The 19,778-nt window shown below is 34.7% G+C and overlaps 1 protein-coding gene across 1 annotated transcript in view; it reads right to left on the minus strand.

Moving 5' to 3' along the window:
- Positions 1–2,465: 2,465 nt before the first annotated feature.
- The window catches only part of RNF182 (ring finger protein 182), an 80,289-nt gene continuing 62,976 nt past the window's right edge, over positions 2,466–19,778 (minus strand). The window contains exons 3-4 of the mRNA XM_051970658.1: positions 11,268–11,400; positions 2,466–5,673 (exon numbers count right to left, since the gene is read on the minus strand). Coding sequence (XP_051826618.1) covers positions 4,757–5,500 — 744 coding nt within the window. The 5' untranslated portion in view covers positions 5,501–5,673; positions 11,268–11,400 and the 3' untranslated portion in view covers positions 2,466–4,756. The remainder of the gene's footprint in view (positions 5,674–11,267; positions 11,401–19,778) is intronic.

A 19,778-nucleotide genomic window follows, 5' to 3' on the forward strand; every position in this document is an offset into this window, starting at 1 on the left:
TCTCAATCATTTTCTGGGAACAGAAATTTAAAAACCACTATCCTAGAGAATTCCCCCCGTCTTGTCTGCAAGAGTATCGTAAGAAACTTTGTCAAATTTCTTGCAAAAGGTATCAGTACCAGGTATGTATTCCAAAGAAATGATAAAAGAGTGAAAAGAACCCACCTGTAGATAAATGTTTATAGCAGCTCTTTTTGTGATGGCAAAGAACTGGAAAATGGTAGATCCCCATCAATTGAGGAATGGCTGAATAAGTTATGGTGTAGGAAAGTCATGGAATATCATTATTCGATGAAAAATGATGAACAGGCTGATTTCAGACAGGCCTGGAAAGATTTACATGAACTGATGCTGAGCAAAACAAACAAAACAAACAGAATCAGGAAAACATTGGACACAGCAACAGCAAGATTGTTTGATGATCAGCTATGACAGACTTCCTCAGCGTTCAGTGATCCAAGGCAATTCCAATAAACTTTGGATGGAAAACACCAAATCCATCCAGAGAGAGAACTATGGAAACTAAATGTAAATCAACACATTATATGTTCACTCTTTTTCTTTTTCTTATGTTTTTTTTTTCCTCTCATGGTTCTTCCCTTTTGTTCTGATTTTTCTCTCCCAACATGATTCATAAGGAAATATGTAAAAAAATGTATGTATAACTAAAAATGTTTTTTACATGTAACTGGGGAAAATAAAAATTAAAAATAATCTCTTGCTGAAATCCAGTCCAGTGAGAAGTAAATGAGGTTAACATACATTATCTTTTTCTAGATGCTTACCAACTATTCTAGAATTCACTTAGGGAGATTTGCTTGTCTGTAGTTTCCTAATTCCTCTGTTTACCATGATTTCTCAAAGATTATCAATCATGTTTCATTGGATTTTTTTTAGCAGCTCAGTTTAGTTTATTTGGGCCAGAAGATGAAGCATTTGAAGCTAAATTCAACAGTATTTTCTAACACCCTTGAGGAACTTTTATTGGACAATCATATTGGGATTACAGGGTTAAGGTAGGTGGCACAGTGGGAGAAAGCACCTGGCTTGGAGTCAGAGGAGCTGAGTTCAAATATGGCCTCAGATACTTACTAAATGTTTGATTGTGTGCAAGTCACTTAAACCTGTTTGCCTCAGTTTCCTCATATGCAAAAATGAGCTAGAAAAGGAAATGGCAAACCGTTCTAGTATCTTTGCCAAAAAAAAAAAAAAATGGGATCACATAGAGTCAGACAGGACTGAAAAACACATTGGCAACACTGGGGTTAGGAACTGTCTTGAAAACTTCTTGACTATCTTGAGGATCCATTGATGCTTAATCATATTTTTTTCTATTCTTAGACTGAAAAATCATTCTTATTGAGAAAGGGAGGGAGGGAGGGAGAGAGAAAGAAGGAAGGGATGAGGGAGAGAGGAAGAAAGGGGGAGAGGGAAGAGGAGGAAAGAGAGAGACAGAGACAGAGAGACAGAGAGAGGTAGAGAGATAGGGAGAGACAGGGACAGAGAGACAGAGAGATAGAGACAGAGACAAATGACAAGACAGAAAGAGAGCAAGACAGAGACAGACAGAGGGAAAAAAGAGACAAAGACAGGGAGAGACAGACAGAGGAAAAGAAGGGTAAGGAAAAAGAGAGAGAAAGAAAAAAGACAGAGACAGAGAAAGAATCAAAAAGAGTGAGGCATAGGCAGACCAAAAGGACAGAGAAACAGAGATAGAGGGAGAGGACAGACAGAGACAGACAAGACAAAGACAGAAAGATACCAAGTGACAAGAGACGGGGGAGGGGGAAGATGAAGGGAGGGACAGACTATTTTTTTTTTAGCATTCTTCTCAAATCTTACTTAAAAGATAACTGAAATTCAGACTTTTTGTCTCACACAAATGATCCCTGCTTCTCAGTCTTAAAATGGAGGTTTTCTTAAGAGAGGGTTTCCACTAACAATTAAGGGTCTACCATAATTTATCACCTCAGCACTTTAAAAACAATTAAAAGTAAAGTAACTAATTGACTCTTTTCCTCTTTTATGCCAAGAAATATGATATCACTGTCAGTATTTGTAATCATTAGCTATTGATTAACATATGTTCCTAGCCTAATTTACATAAAGGGTACACTAATTATCTACTCCCTAGCTGTCTGTTTTCTGTGTGTGGTCCTATTTTGCTGAGTGAGGATTTTAGCTACTGACCTGCAGCCCCAACTGAAATGAGAAGCCTTTTGGCTTCTCAGCAAAGTTAGGCAAATAACTAAGCAACAAAAGAACTATTTCTTCTGTCCTCTCTTCCTTTGTTTCCTTCCACAAAAAAAGAACTAGAATTTCTAACAAATCATATTCAACAAATCCTTACTTAAAGGAGGACTTTATGTTCTGAAAATGCACAAGCTTGAATCAATCTAACATTTTATGGAGTTTCAAATAAACACAGAACTTCATCTTTGATTTGCATAAAAAAAAGCATCCAATTTGGGAATAATAATGATTTAATGACAAAACAAAACTGTATCACAGTGATCGTAATATTGAAGCATTGTCCTTTCTTTTTCATTTAACAACATGGAAAAGTTATTATTGTTATCCATTTAACAGATTTTAAAGGTATTGGTAAGATTTATTTCTGAACCAAAGTTAATTCACTGGTAACTTAAAAAAAAAAAGACCACCATTTTGCATAAGGATACATAAATTGAGCACTACAGACACATTATTTACACAAAGAAGCTAAACACATAATTCAAATTTCCAAACTTTCTAAAATCTCATCAATGTATTACGCCACCTAACTACTAGATGTTACACTTCAGACCAATAAACATTTTTTTTAAAACCCTTACAAATATGCAAACCCCAATGTAACATCTTCTAAACATAACATTCACTTCAGGAACAGATAGTTTTCTGGGGAGTTGCACTCACATTGAACTCTTATCTAAACTAGATTTTATGGATTCATAAATTTATTTAGCTATATATATACCTCATGATAAATTCATTAGGCCAGATTCCACATGTTCTTTCTGGCCAAATTGAGCTTGGCATAAATATTCTGAAAGTTAACAATTATATAATTAAATGATACAGCTATTCTGGAAATAACCATTTTTGTTGACTATAGAAATCGAAATAGGGCCCACTCTAGCTACCACCTCACAACAAATATTTCATCACAAACTAGAATAACTAGTATCTTAATAATACTCCTTCAAATAAAATAAAAACCAAAAACATGGTTATATACTAATCAAGGGGTTTTAAAAAGGTTTCTTTTTTCCATTGGGTACACCTAGTTCCAGTTGACATAGTACACTTTAAAACCTAAAATCAGCTAAAGAATTCTTCTCAGAAATATAAAATCAGCTTCCCCTACCTTAAGGAAAATGGTCCCTTCAATCAAGTCATATTAACCCTGTCTTTCACTGAAATAATGTGCATAAGAACTCGACCCCACTTTATAAATTAGACTGCTCTAATTTTAGACCATCAGAGACAGCAATCAATGCAGTCACAGACAATTTCCTTCAGCTTCATGAGCATTGCTTGAGTTCCTTTGGGTGTATCACTAGCAAAGGCTTTAGCTCTGCATATTGTTTGCTCCTTCCCCCCTACCTACCCACAGATGACACAGCATTTGTGGACAGAAACCTAAAGCCTTCATATTTTTATTGCTATTCAGTATAGCAAAACAAACATACATGTTCTCAACTCTTTACTATGAGAAGGATCTTTTCATCCTCCATCTCCAAAGGCTGAAAATTAAATCAATTAAGTCAGTGTCTTGTGAAATGAGAATGGTAGGGCATGAGGAAAGGAAGGCAAGAAGATCCAAATTTTGTTTGATAAATCACCCTTTCTCCTTACCTTATAGGAATCAATAGAAAAGGAGACCTATTTTTCTCATGAAGGGGAGTAGAGGTTGAAGGAGTAATGGGATAAGAGATCAAACATACCGAAGCAAAAAACAAACAAACAAAACAGCCTCTAGTACTTCTCACAAAAGAGTGGAGGTTCACAAAATCCGGGGACTAATAGTGCCTTCAGAACAAATGACCAATTCTCCTATGGTTCAAATTTCTCACTGTTTTCAAAAAGAATTCTGCAATAGCAGAGAGCAGGTCAGCAAAATGAAGCTGGGGGCTTTTAGGAACAGGAAAAATGTGCAGAGCAGACAGATGCCTCGAATTGCACATTAAATAATAGAGGGTGATATTAAGAGAAAAGAAATACAAGGAGAATGGGTGAGTCAAAGGAAGGCAGCCACAGAAATGTCAATGGGGAATGTACACCTTAAAAGCAGACTAACTTATGCCCTCGTTACATAAACATCACAGTGAAGATTATGCAAAGGGAAGCCAGTTCATCACTAACTTATAGCAAAAAATCTCTACTGCTATTCCACTTCTATTAGGTGTCCTGTAACAACTTTTATAGTAAAATCTCTGCTGCTACACAATGTACTCCTCCGTTCCTTGAAGCTCCAAGAAGGCTTAACTTGAGCACATCTGCTTCTTTCCTAAAGCCTAACCCCCAAGGTGAAGTATCAAATGGTATTATCAGTGTCCAAAAAAAAAAAAAAACCAAGTAAAACAAAGGCTACAGATTGATGAGGAAAACAGACCATTAAAAATGTAATTAACGTGCCAATTAATATTAGAAACATCATAAATAAGAACACTAAAAATAAAATAAAATAAAATTTAAATGATCTAAACTACAAACATGGCAAAGCATATCAAATTGCTCATTTTTGTAGCATCTCTTAGGAAGGTGATGACATACAGTCTAAAAATTCATGGCATACACACTGGCAAAAACCATATACCATAAGAATAACAAGGCTCGAAGGGACGAGGCTGACAAAGACAACTCCAAGAGTGACTTTTTTTGAGACCAGTAAGTAGATCCCTAAGGGCAAGGAACTGAAATATAGCAACCCTAGCAACCAAACTAAGACTCGGATTGATGTCTGGAAGAGCAGAGAGGTACAGTTCCACACTGTCCAGTTGTGGGACACGGTAGCCACAGAGTCAAAGCTGGTGGGTCTGTAAAACTCCACCACGGGGGTCGAGCTCAGAGACTGGGGGCTCTCTCTCTGGACCTCCATGATGGTGATCACCAGGCAGTTGGAGGAAGTGTGGGAGGGACTGACCAGGGAGGCCAGCCTTTTGGGGGTCAGCAAGAGCTCCGTGGGATTGTCTGGCAGGCATTTCTTCCCCTTTGCGCCACAAGTCAAGTTCACCAGGATGTTGTTGTCGTCGGGGAGGCTGTTAACCTCGTCGTCAGGCAGGCAGGTCTCAAACCTGCAGAAAGGACACACGATGACGCCCTGGGGGGAATCTCCGAAGTCGATGATCTTGTAAAGGCATTTGGCACAAACGCGGTGACAGCATTCGAGGACTTTGGGTTTCCTCTGCCTCAGGTTGTAGCGATTGTAGCAGATCTTGCACTCGAGCTCGTCAGAGACGGGGGACTCGGCAACATCCTCTGGAGGCTGGCTGGTCATCGTTGGGCTGTCTTCAGTGGTCTTCTCCACCAGCAGGGCTTTTCTAAGGGATACTTAGGGGATCCCTGAGAGCATCACACCATTCAAATCGAACTGGGTTTGCACGTTCATTCTCAGCTTCTGCATACGTCTTTGTTGCCCAGACTTAGGTGGAAAAAGGCAATGTGAAGATTCTGTGAAGAAAAGAAAGATTCTGTCAGTGAACAGAATATTAACAAAGAAGTTTGGATAGTTTTTTTCCCCCAAGTTGATATATAAAGCAGGTGCTTCAATTTCTTAAATTTATTTACTTAAAGGGACAACTAGGTGGGCCCAGTCAATAGAGTGCCAATCCTGGAGTCCAAAAAAACCATCTTCCTGAATTCAGATGTGGCTTCAGACACTAGCAGTGTGACCCTAGTCAAGTCACTTATTGCCTCAGTTTCCTCATCTGTAAAATGAATCAAAGAAGCAAATGGCAAAACACTCCTGTATTTTTGCCAAGAAAACCTCAAATGAAGTTGGACATGAATGAAAAGTAACTAAACAATAACAACAAAGGGCTTCAAAAGGATGCTCTCCAGCTCTTTTTTGTGGTAACAAGAAATTGGAAAATGAGTAGATGCCCATCAATTGGGGAATAGCTGAACAAGCTGTGGTACCTGAAGGTAATGGAATATTATTGTTCTATAAAAAATGATGAACAAGCTGATTATAAAAGGCCTGGAAAAATTTATATGAATTGATGTTGAGTGAAACAAACAGAACCAGGAATACATTGTACACAGTAACAACAAGGATGTGTGATGATCAATTATGAAAAACTTAGTTCTTCTCAGTGGTTCGGTGATACAAAGCAATCCCAACAGGATCCCAACTTTGGACAGAAAATGCCATCGGCATCCAGAAAAAGAACTAAAGAGACTGAATGAAAATCAACACATGCTATATTCACTTCTTTTTTTCTGGGTTTTTTTTTATCTCTCCCATGTTTTTTTTTCCCTTTTGCTCTGATTTTTTCTCTCCCAACATGATTCATAAAGCAATGTGTATTAAAAATAAGTACATTTATTACGGAAAAAATAAATAAAAAATAAAAGGATGCTTTATACTCTTTGATATGTGAGCAATTTTCTTCAAAACTACTTCAGTCTTTTACCAGAAAAACCCCAAATGGGATTGTGAAAAGCTGAACACAACTAAAAATGGTTGTACAATATACATCCCCAGCCCCAGGAGAGCAAAAATGCTACATTTGAAAAGCCCTCTTCAGAGCAAGCTCAGATGCCTTCCAATCAGTGACGACATGCTGGGGGTATAACAGTTAAACACTCTAGACAATGCCCTATAACTACAAAAAAGAAGAGAGAGACAAGAGAAGAAATTGTTCCAAGAAGTTAAAACAACAACTCTGGCTTTCTTAAAATAAAAGTCAAGGGACTTGAATCAGACATAGTTTACTTAGTATGATATGGCATCATTCTAATTATTCAAGAGCCAGGGGTACACATAATAAAAGCTTAAATTCAATATTAATTGATTTGTTGTGATTCAAATAGCCTCTTACAGGGCTTGACAGCCCATAAAAGAAAGGGCTCTTTCAGATAAATAAAGAAATTTAAAGAGTTAGTATGAAAAGGAGGGGCAGTTAAGTAAAGCAGTGACCAAAGTATCTGACTTGGAGTCAGGAGGAGTTGAGTTCAAATTTGACCTCAGACACTTACTAAATGTGTGATCTGTTTTTTTTTTTTTTTCCCTTTTTCCCCCCTGAGGTAATTGGGGTTAAGTGACTTGACCAGGGTCACACACTAGGAAGTGTTAAGTGTCTGAGGACAAATTTGAACTCACCTCCTCCTGATTTCAGGGCTGGTGCTCTATCCACTGTGCCATTTTCACTTAATCCTTTTTGCCTCTGTTTTCTCATATGTAAAAATGAGCCAGAGAAACAAATGGCAAATTACTCCAGTCACTTTACCAGAAAAATCCCAAATACGATTGTGAAAAGCTGGACACAACTAAAAAATGGCTGAACAGTTCAACAACAACAGTATAGAATAGAAGGAAAAATCAAGCCTAAGATATTATTCAGGACCAGAACACTCTATAAATAGAATGTTCTTCTATATCAATATAAAGTCATTGGGCATTTCTTTTCTCTTTTTGCTCTGACACTTGATGAAACATTCTTTAATACCTAATTGGCTATATACTCATTCACTTAGTCAAAAATGGAACAGTAAGATATCCCTATTATAAATAAGGAGGGCGTAAGTCTTGAGAACCAAATACTTGCAAAAAAAAAGACACATTTTTAAGACCCCATGAATCAACTTTTCTTGACAAAGATACTGGGGTAGTTTACTATTTCCTTCTCTAGTTTTATGCAGATAGAGTTAATTAAGTGACTTGGCCAGGATCACAAAGCTAATAAGCATGTAAGATCACAATTGCACACTGGTCTTTAGAATTCAGGTCCAATGTAATAAATATTCATTTGTGCTTAATATTTATTTACAATAATAAAAAATGAGGAAATCCAATTTCCTAGTGACATCACAGACCTATTTTCATTCTCTCCTAAGTATTTGTTATTTAGGCACACAACATTGTTGAAAAAAATATGGACCTACATGTGAGCCTTGATCCTGCCATTTACTAACTATGAGACACTGGGATAATTACTGAAATTTTCTGGTTCTTAGTTTTATTTTTTGTAAAAAGAGGAAGCTAAATTACATGATATCTATGGTTTCTTCTGTTCTAAATCCTGTATTTTTTCCTAGTTAGGCAGCTATATATATGTATATATGAATAAAATAAAAATGCTCCATATATATATATATATAAAATAAAAATGTTCCCTATTGGTCCTCTATTATCCTTACTGACCTTGGATATATGGTTATGTGCATAAGTTCAAATAAATATTCAACTCCCAATTATCTTTAATAATAGATGGGTACAAAGATGTGAGATGAGGAGAGGAGGTGGGAACAAAGTAATTTATATCTGACCTTGGAATATTCGATTTATTTTGGCAGCAGATTTAGCCTTTTAATTATGTGTTGCTTAGGCAAATATAACAATTCATTTGTATTTCTGAGATTACACCAAGCGATAATTGTGAAGGGCTGCCAGAATCCTGCTGGATGGCATTGGGCTGTCAGTGTGGAATTAAAAGCTTTCCATGGATCATTAAGGAGGTTGAAAAGTCCAGTAGAAAGAGTTCTGGCCCTGGAAATCAGTGTTCCTGGTGTCAGATCTTTTCTCTAATACCTTAGTGACCATGAGCAACTCATTCAAGGCCCCTGTGGGTCTTAGTTTCTTGGTCTGTAAAATGACAAGGTTGGACTAAATGGTTCCTTGAGCTTCATGTCAACAATCGCCACGATGGGCTATTACTGGAAAGGAGCTAATTCAAAACAACTGTATGATCCAAAAGTCACGTATGTTTGGCTCTGTAATACAAGACCTTATTTTTATAGAACCTTCCTAGTTACTTTTGTCTCAGGCTGATATTAAAATAGAGATTATATTCGCTAAGCATGTAACAGATGGCTGGCTGGAAATGTGCTCAGGAGAATTAAGTCACTCCAGAATTTTTAAATTTTCTGCTCATTAAAAGAAAAAGGATACACGCAAACAAAGAAAATTGAGGAATGATTGTGTTTGTGTGTATATATGTATACACATATATGTAATTTGTGTGTGTGTGTACATACACACATGTGTATCTATGTAATTTATATATACTAATTTATTGCTATGCAAATAATAACTTCATGAATTAAATGAATCACTGATCATATGTTGACCCTCTCTCTTGATCTAGGAGACCACCATCAATTCCCATCCTACAAGATATCAGCACCTGGCAGATGGATGCCAAATACTAGTATCCATTCTCACTGCATTCGAGGTGGAGTTGGTTTCCCAGGGTTCAGGATACTACAGAATTAGCTCTTAGTACGGATAGCCAAGCACCTCCTCTCTCCCTTTCCCCTTCTGACACTGTCGCCACTCTAGTGCAAGTCCACATCTTGCCATAGCCTTGACTCTTGCCATAGCCTGCTTGGGGGAGTGCTTGCCCCAAGTCTCACCCCACTCCAATGCATTCGCCAAAGTCTGACTGTGTCTCTCCCTTACTCAGTAAACTACTTGGTACCTTAAGATCAAATACAAAATTCTCCATTTCAAGTTCCAAGCCCTTCATATCACAGTCCCCCTTCTACCTTTAAAATCTTCTTATATCTTATTCCCTGTCACATACTGTTCTATACGTGACACTGGCTTTCTTTTCTACAAACAAGGCATTCCATCTGTCTCAGATTCCTGCTTTTCCACATGCCTGGAATGCTCTCCCTCATTTCCTTTAAATCCCCAATTAAATTACTTTCTCAAGAAGGTTTACCCAACCCTTCTTAAGTTTGGTATCTTCCCTCTGTTTATTATTCCCTATTTATCCTGTACAAAGCATATTTGCATAATAATTTATCTTTTGTTGTCTCCCTCATTAGATTCTGAGCTCATTGGAGTGGGGACTGCCCTTTGCCTTTTTTTGTATATACCCCATGCTTACTTTAGCACAGTACCAGGAACATAGTCTATTATGCTTAATAAAAGGTTACTGGCTGCTGGTTATACTTCTCAAAGAGAATGAACGCTGATTTTAATCTACTACATAATCCTGCTGCTTCTGACCTGAGTTTTCCTCCAAAAGCTTAAATTCTCCCTTTTATCAGACCTGGTATTGCAGAATATACAAGAGCAACAGTTCAATATACAAGAGCAACAGTTCCCAGTGTTATCATCAAGACTGACTCAAGATTGAGTCAGAGGAAAAGTAGATCTTTGTGGGAGAATGATAAAAATGTGTGGACACATAGGTCTAAAGGCACAAGAGAGAATGTCTCAATGTGTAGTCAACTGATTGTATATGTGTGTATGTGAGAGAAAGAGACAGAGACAGAGACATAGAGAGTCAGAGAGACAGAGATATTTTGACAAAGAAAAATTGGCAGAGACAGAGACTGGTAAATATATAAAGACTGCCTAAAAGTCTTATTTCAATTACAAGATGTAACAACTAGAAGATCTTGAAAACTTTGGAGGACACCCTCTATAGACATACATACACATATACTACATATTTGTATATGAAATAAGTTGACCCCAGAATAGTCACCATTATATTAATAATATTACTAATCTTCTAGAGTGCTCTAAGGTTTGCTTAGTGATTTACAAATATCCTATCATTCTTTCCTCACAATAACCCTGAGAAGTAGGCACTATTATTATGACCATTTTACAGATGAGGAAAACAAGACAGAAAGTAATTAAATGAATTGCCCATGGTCATACTATCAGTATGTGTCTGATCTGAATTTGAACTCAAGTCGTCCTTAACTCTAGGCCCAAAATTTTACCCATTATGTGACTAACTGCTGGTAACATTACTCTTTTTGCCTTAAACTTTCTACCACCAAAAAGGGCTGGCCTACTGGCACTGGTAATATCTTGAATTAGATTACCCCTATTTTCTTGCCTAAAGAACTGCTACTATTAGTGATTAGCTTTGTTTCAAGTAAGCCTACCATTTTTTTTTTTTACTGAAATAGAAATATTGCTATGGTATATAGGGTAGTAATACTTATTATAGTTTTGTGTATCCAAAACATTCCAGAAAGGAACCATTAATAAGTTGGGAAGATGTTTTACAATATTCAAATACCCAATATAAATTATCTAATTTAGTTAGCAGATCAGTATCTACTAAAATACTCACTCTGATATTTTGAAACACTCCATGGAGAAGAGTCCCTGAAACTGCTACTTCCAGCAGTGAATGACCAAGGGCCTTGTTTGACCAGTGCTTCAATGGCATGCCCGAAAATGTAGCCTTTTACAAGTCACCCCTTCTGCAAAGAAAAAAAAAACTGGAATCAGAAAAATTCTGGGTTGAAAGGAACCTTTTTTTTAACAATGTCTAGGGAGGGGAAGAAGAGATATCACTCCATTCCACTTTTTTAAAGCTTTAGGAAGCTCTTCCTTCAATTAAGCTAAATCTACCTCTGAACAACTTCCAAGCTCTGAAAAGCCACATGGAAGAACAGCATCATTTTTTAACCTGGAGGATATGAAATCAAATCCTTCCTCTAATCCTTTTTGTATGACCATTAACAAGACACTTAACTTATTTGTGACTCAGTTTCTTCATTTGTAAAATGAAAATAATGCTGTCTGTTGCACTGACCACCCAGGATTGTTGTGAGGCTGACAGGAAATAACAATCACAGAGAGTTCTATAAATGTCAGTTATTATTACAACTGCTCTGAATTCTGCCTTCTTGGGCAAACAGAACATTCTTCCACATAAAAGTCTTTCAAATACTGGAAACAGCTCTCATTTTCCCACTTAAATCTCCCCTTATCCAGTCTAAATATTCCCATTTTCTTCAACTGATGTTCACTCAGTGATCTCAATATCCTTCACAACCCTGATTGTCTTCCTCCTTAAAATCTGGCATCCACAACTGAGCAAAACATGCCAGATGTGGCCTAACCAGCACAGAAGGAAACAGGACGTTTCTTTTGTGAAGGTTGGCCACACAGATGGGTTTTTTTAAAAATAGATTTTTCCAAAGAATTAGAGGGCGTGTGCCCAAAAATTGAGAAACGATTGAAGGAATTGTGGTACGTAATTGTACTGTAAGATACAATGAAAGGAATGGTTCCAGAAACATGGAAACATCTGTATGAACTGATCGAGTTAAGTGAACAAACCCAGAATAGTTAATATTACAATTAACATCAGCATTATAAAGACAAACAGCTCTGAAAGACTTAAAAACTCTAATCAATGCAATGACTTAACTAAAAGTCTAAAGGACAGAATATTAAGCATGATACTCACTACTGACAGAAAAGTGATAGAAGCCAAGATTCAAAGGGATGTGTATATATGTATGTGTGTATATACATGTAATGTATATACACACATACATACATATATGCTTGTGTGTACATAAGAGAGAAAAAATAGAAACAGGAGAGAGACACACATACACCGAGAGAGGAGAGAGAGGGAAAGAGACACACACACCGTGTATGTGTGTGTGTGTGTGTGTGTGTGTGTGTGTGTGTGAGAAAATCGAGAGAGACAGAGAGAAATGGTCAATGTTGGAATTTTGCTTAACTATGCATATTTATCAAAATGATTTTAGGGTCCTCTCCCCCTTTTTTAGTAGTTGAGAAGAGGAGGAGGAAGTAAAATTTTGTTAATTAAAAATAATAAAATAAATTTTTCATGGTCTCACACTTATTTCACCAGAGACAGGTATAGTCAGAAAGTTAATTTATGCCTACAAAATATAATTTTTTAGTTCCATGGGCAGAGCCAAGATAGTGGAGGAGAAGCAGCTGAGCTCTCCCAATGTTCTCCTCTAAACAAGTTTAAAATTAAATCCCTTAAACCAAATTGTGGAATGGCAGAGCCAAGAAGGTCAGTGTGAGACATCATTTGAGCCTAAGACAACTTAAGAGGTTGGAAGGAGCAATGTGTAACACAAGGAGTGGAGGCTGGCCCAGCATCTACATAGATGAATACCAGTGGTGGGATCAGGTGGTAGGAATATAAGCAGCAGCTGCTGCAGGAGCTCTGAAACCAGAGGTGGTAAGGGAACCTGGTAACTGATCAGAAAGAGATTACAAAGGATCCCTGAGCTAGCACTGGGCCCAGGCTCAGCAAACAAGAAAGAAACTTGACCATAAAAAGCTACTATGGTGACATGGAATAGATCAAGATACAATTTTTGAAAAAGACGATGAAGTCAAAATAGCTAAGCCTAAAAGAAAAATGTGTATTAGACACAAGCAGAACAAAAATTCCTGAAAAAATTTTAAAAAAAGTTAAATAAAAGCAATAGAAAAAATTAAAGAAATGAGAGTGAAGTAAATAAATTCTGAAAAAAAAAATTTAACTACTTAATAAAAAAGCACAAAAAATACTGGTGATATAATACCCTAAAAAACAGAATTGACCAAATGGTAAAAGAGATGCAAAAGTTCACTGGAAAAAATAATTCCTTAAAAACTAAATTTGGGATAGTGGAAGCTAATGATTCCATAAAAGATCAAGAAACAATAAAACAAAGTCAAACCAATGAAAGAATATAAGAAAATATTAAATGTCCCTTTGAAAAAACTGACTTGTAAAATAGTTCAAGGGGAGTAATTTAAGAATTACTGGAATATCTGAAAGCCATGATCAAAGAAAGAATACAGACATCATATCGAGAAATTATAAAGGAAAACTATCTCTATATTTTAGAACCAGATGATAAAATAGAAATTAAAAGAATCCACTCATCACTTTCTGAATAGATCCTAAAAATGAAAATTCTCAGGAACATTATAACATTACAATCCAATCCTAGAAGTCAATTACTTCTAGGTAAAAGAAAAAAATTCAAGCCGCCAGAGAGAAACAATTCAAATATTGTGGAGCCACACTGGGGATCACAAAAGGTTTAGCAGCTTCCACTTTAAAGAAGTAGAGGGCTTGGAATATGATATTCGATGAGGCAAATGATTTAGGATAACAACCAAGAATAACATACCCAGCAAAACTAGATGCAATTGTGCATGATAAATGTAGAAATATGTTTAGAAGAATTGCAGATAGGAGCAGGGAGGGAAGAGGGAGGGAGAAAAATCTGGAAAACAAGGTTTTGCAAGGATGAATGTTGAAAATTATTTTTGCATGTATTTTGAAAAATAAAAGTCTATTATTATTTTAAAAAAATAAAACCAAATGTGATCCTTCAAGGGAAAAAAAGAATATTTAATGAAATGGGCTTCCAGGCATTCCTGATGAAAAGACCAGAGCTGAAAAGAAAGTTTAACTTTCAAATACAAGACTCAGGAAAAGCAAAAAGAAAATAAACATGAAAAGAAATCATAAGGGGACTCAATAAGATTAAATTGTTTACATTTCTATTTGGAAAGATGATATATGTTATCTCCTTGTCATTATTAGGGAAGTCAGAAGCACTTACAGGAACAGAAAGTATGGGAGTGAGTTGATTATATTGGGATAATGTAAAAAAAATGGACTAGTGAAAAAGAAAAAAGGGAAAGGAAGAATGGTGGAAATTATCTCACATAAAAAAGGAAGAGCTTTTACAGTGGATGGATGAAAGGATAGAGGGGAATATTTAAACTTCACTCTCATCAAAATTGGCTCAGAGACAAAATATATACACATATTCAATTAGCTATAAAAATCTATCTTACTCAATAGGAAAGAAGGTGGGGAAGAGAATAAGAGAAAGTGGGTAGAAAAGTACAACAAAAAGAATATAAAGGAAGAAAGTAGTCAAGATTTGAGAAGAGGGAGAGGATAAAAAAGAGAGAGAAAGAAAGAAAATGGGATGGAGGGAAATATATAGTTAGTAGTCATAACTGTTAATGTGAACAGGATAAACTCACCCATAAAAACAGAAGTAGATAGCAGAATGTCTTAGAAACTAAATTCCAACAATAGGTTGTTTACGAGAAATGTACTTGAAACATACACAGAGAATTAAATTAGGGATCTGAAATAGAATCCATTATGCTTCCACTGAAGTATAAAAGACAGAAGTAGTCAAGATCTAAAAAAAAATAGTCCTAATTAAAAGATATAAGAAGATATAAGCTAAATTTCCACCTAATGGAGGACCTGAACTTTCCTTCTCAGAGCTTGATAATACAACCATAAAATAAATAAGAAAGAAGTCAAGAAAATGAATAGAATCTTGGAAAAGGTAGAAAGGAGTGTACTTTTGTCTCAGCTGTACTTGGTACACCACTTCACAAAAACTGATTATGTAAAAATCTCACAATCAAATATGGAAAAGCAGAAGTGTTAAATGTGCCCTTTGGAAACCATAATACAATTAAAATTTACATTTAATAAAGGACTATGTATGGAATCATAGATTAAGTATTAATTAGGAATTATATAAACTAATCTAAAGAATGAATAGGTCAAAGAACAAATCAAAGAAAGAATTGATAATTTCATTAAAGAATATGACGATAATGAGAAAACATGCCAAAATTTGTGATACATTATCAAAACAGTACGTAGGGGGAAAATTATATTTCTAGACACTTACGTTAATAAAAGAGAGAAAGAGCAGGTCAATGAATCGGGCATATAATTGTGGTGAGGGGAATCACAGGAAAAAGAATTTAAATACCCATTTGAAAACTAAAATGGAAATCCTGAAAAATCAAAGGAGAGGTTAATAAAGTTGAAATTAAAAAACAAACAAAAAAACAAAAAAATTGAATTAAAAAATAAAAGTAGGAGCTGGTTTTATTGGGGGACGGGGGAAGATATACAAATCATTAGTTAATTTGATTTTTTAAAAGAAGAAAATCAAATTACCAGTATCAAAAATGAAAAGGTAAATGGACCCTCAATGTAAGTAAAATTAAAGCAATTATTAATTGTCATTTTGCCTAATTATATGTTCATTAAAACTGGCAATTTAAGAGAAAGGGATGAATATTTACAAAAATGCAAATGGCCTCTTATTAGAGGGCCCATATTAAAATAAGAAATAGAATAATTAAAAACTTTACCTTAGAGGGAAAAAAATGCACAAACAATTAATGAACTTCCTGGGAAAAAATACAGATAGATTTACAAGTGAATGCTGCCAAGCATTTAAGGAACAATTAATCACAATTTTACATAAACTATTTGAAGAAATAGGTAAAGGATCCCTAACAAATTTCTTTTATGAAACAAATGTGTTTTGAGATCTAAACCAGGGAGAGCAAAAACAAATAAAGAAAATTATATATCAATTTCTTTAATGAATATTGATGCAAAAATTTTAAATAAAATACTAGAAAGAAAATTATAGCAATGCATTACAAAAATCATACACTAAAACTAGGGAGGATTGATACCCAGAATCTAGAACCCAAAATGGTTCAGTATTTGGAAAATTATAAGCAAAATTGATCATATTAATATCAAAATCAACAAAAATCATACAATTATATCAATAAATGCATAAAAAGCTTTTAGTAAAACTACAACACTCATTTCTATTAAAACCACTAGAAAGTATAAAAATCAGTGGAGCTTTTGTTCAAATAAGTATTATCTATCTAAAACCAAAAATATGCATTATCTGTAATGGGAATTAACTTGAAGCCTGTCCAATAAAATCTACGATGAAACAAGACTGTCCATTATCATGACTCTTTATTCAACATTGCATTAGAAATGCTAACTCTATAGGAGAACATTGTACACAGTAATAGCAATATTGTACAATGATCAACTGTAAATGACTCAGTTATTCTCAGTAATAGGATACAAAACAATTCCAAAAGACAAATTATGAAAAATGCTTTCTGTAAAAAGAAATAATGGAGTCTATGTGCAGATTATTTTTTGCTCTTTTTTTTTTCAAAAATTTTGGGAGTCTATGCTTTTTTTCACAACATAACTAATATGGAAACATTTTTTGCACAACTGCCTATGTACAACCCATATCAAATTATTTTCCATCTCAAGGAAGGGGAAAAGAAAAGAAGAAAGGAAATTTGGAATTCAATTTTTAAAAAAAAATGTTAAAAATTGTTTTCACATGTACTTGAAAAAAAATGAAATATTTTAAAATGTGTAATTTTTCGAATAATAAAAAAGAAATGCTAGCTATAACCATGTGGAGTTGTGAAATGTTTCAACCATTTGAAGAAAAACTTGGAACTATGCCCCCAAAATTTTAAAACTATGCATACCCTTTGACCCAGCAATACTACCACTAGGTCTGTATCCCCCCAAAAAAAAATTTAAGGCAAGTGAGAGGGACTATATATACATAAATATTTATGATGGCTTTCTTTGTGAGAGCAAAGAATTGAAAATTGAGGGAATATCCATTAATTAGGGAATAGCTAAATAAATTATGGTATATGAAAATAATTAAATGTTATTGTTCTATTAAAAAGATGAACAAGCTAATTTTAGAAAGGCCTGGAAGAATTTACATGAACTGATACTAAGCAAAACAAGAAGAACTGGGAATACATTGTACAAAGTAACAGCAAGATTGTGCTATGAAAGATTTTTCTTTTCAGTAGTTCAAGGCAATCCCATTATACTTTGGATAGAAAATGCCATCTGCATCAAGAGAGAGACATGTGAAAACTGAATGTAAAACAGCACATGCTATGTTCACTTTTTTTCTTTTTCTTCTGTTTTATTTTCTCTCGTAGTTTTTCCCTTTTGTTCTGATATTTCTCTCCCAACATGATTCATAAGGAAATCTGCTTTTTTTAAGTGAAGGTATATGTATAACTAGAAAAAATTAAAATAAAAAAAAGAAATGATAAGCAAGATGTTTTTTAGAAAAACATGGAAAGACTTATATGAACAGATGTTAAATAAGTGAACAGCATTAGGATAACATTGTACACAGTCACAGCAATAATGTATAATGATCAATTGTGAATGATCTAGCTATTCTGATCAAGACAATAATCTGAAACAATTCTGAAGGATTTATGATGAAAAATGGGCAGTTTAGCAGTGCAGTGGATAGAGGGTGCCATGAGTTCAAATCTAGCATCAGATACTAGCTCGATGATTCTGGGTCAGTCTAGTATCTCTGCCAAGAAAATCACAGTCAGACAAGACTGAAAAATGGCTCAACCATAACTACTAATGATGAAGAAAGTTATACACCGTTAGAGAAAGAACTGATGGAGTCTGAGTGCAGATTGAAGTACACCATTTACTTATTTTCTTTTTCTTGTAAGTTTTTTTTGAGGGGGTGGGGGTTCCATGTTGGTTTTTTGGAATATGCTAATTTGGAAAAAATATGTTTTGTATGATTTCACATGTTTAATCTATATCAATTTGCTTGTTTTCTCAAGAAAGGGCAAAGGGCAGGAAGGAAGAATCAAATTTGAAACTCATTTTTAATAAAAAGAACATTAGAAATTTTTACATATAATTGGAAATAGAATAAAATAAAAGAAAATGGAATATTAGCTATTAGCTAGAAAAAGAATAGGAGGAATAAAAATAGGCAATGAGGAAATAAAATTATCACTCTTTGTAAATGATATTATAGTATACTTATAGAGCCCTAGAGAATCTAAAAAACTATTTGAAACAATTAACAACTTTAGCAAAGTTGTAGTTGATATAAAATAAATCCTTATAAAACATCTAAATGTTATACACACAAGCCAATAGGAAGAGATAGAAAGAGAAATGGAAAATACATAATACACTTTACATAATACACTATGACCAAGTAGGATTTATACCAGGAATGCAGGGCTGGTTCAATATTAGGAAAACTATTAGCATAATTGACTATATCAATAACCAAATTAACAAAAACCATATGATCATCTCAGTAGACGCAGAAAAAGCATTTGATAAAATTCAACATCCATTCCTAATAAAAAAAACACTTGAGAATATAGGAATAAATGGACTTCTCCTTAAAATAGTCAGGAGCATCTACTTAAATCCATCAGTAGGGATATTTAATGGGGATAAACTGGAACCATTTTCAATAAGATAAGGAGTGAAACAAGGTTTTCCACTATCACCATTACTATTCAATATTGCATTAGAAATGTTAGCTTTGGCAATAAGAGTTGAGAAAGAGATTAAAGGAATTAGAATAGGTAATGAGGAAATCAAATCACTCTTTGCAGATTATATTATGGTATACTTAGAGAACCCCAGAGATTCTACTAAAAAGCTATTAGAAATAGCAAAGTTGCAGGAAACAAAATATATCCACATAAATCATTAGCACTTTTATACATCATCAACAAAATTCAATAGCAAGAGATACAAAGAAAAATCCCATTCAAAATAACTGTCAATAGCATAAAATCAGAGCTATCATAGTCACATGAGAAAATGCTTTGTGTCACTATTGAGTAGAGAAATGGAAATTAAATGACTCTAGAGTACTACCTCACCCTATCAGATTCACTAAAATGAAGACAGAAAAGGAATATAACATGCTGGAGGGAATGTGGAAAAATTCGGGATACTAATGATTGTTGGTGGAATTGTGAACTGGTCCAACTGTTTTTGGAAAACAATTTGAAAGACTGCCCAAAGGGCTATCACTACTGGGTCTGTATCCCAAAAAAAGATCAAAGAAAAAAGGGAAAACTTATTCAAAAATATTTGTAGCAGACAGTTCTTTGTGTGGTAGCAAACAATTAGAAATTGAAGGGATGGCTCAACATGGGA

Source organism: Antechinus flavipes, chromosome 1 (genome assembly GCF_016432865.1).
Source record: "Antechinus flavipes isolate AdamAnt ecotype Samford, QLD, Australia chromosome 1, AdamAnt_v2, whole genome shotgun sequence".
NCBI classification, from domain to species: Eukaryota; Metazoa; Chordata; class Mammalia; order Dasyuromorphia; family Dasyuridae; genus Antechinus; species Antechinus flavipes.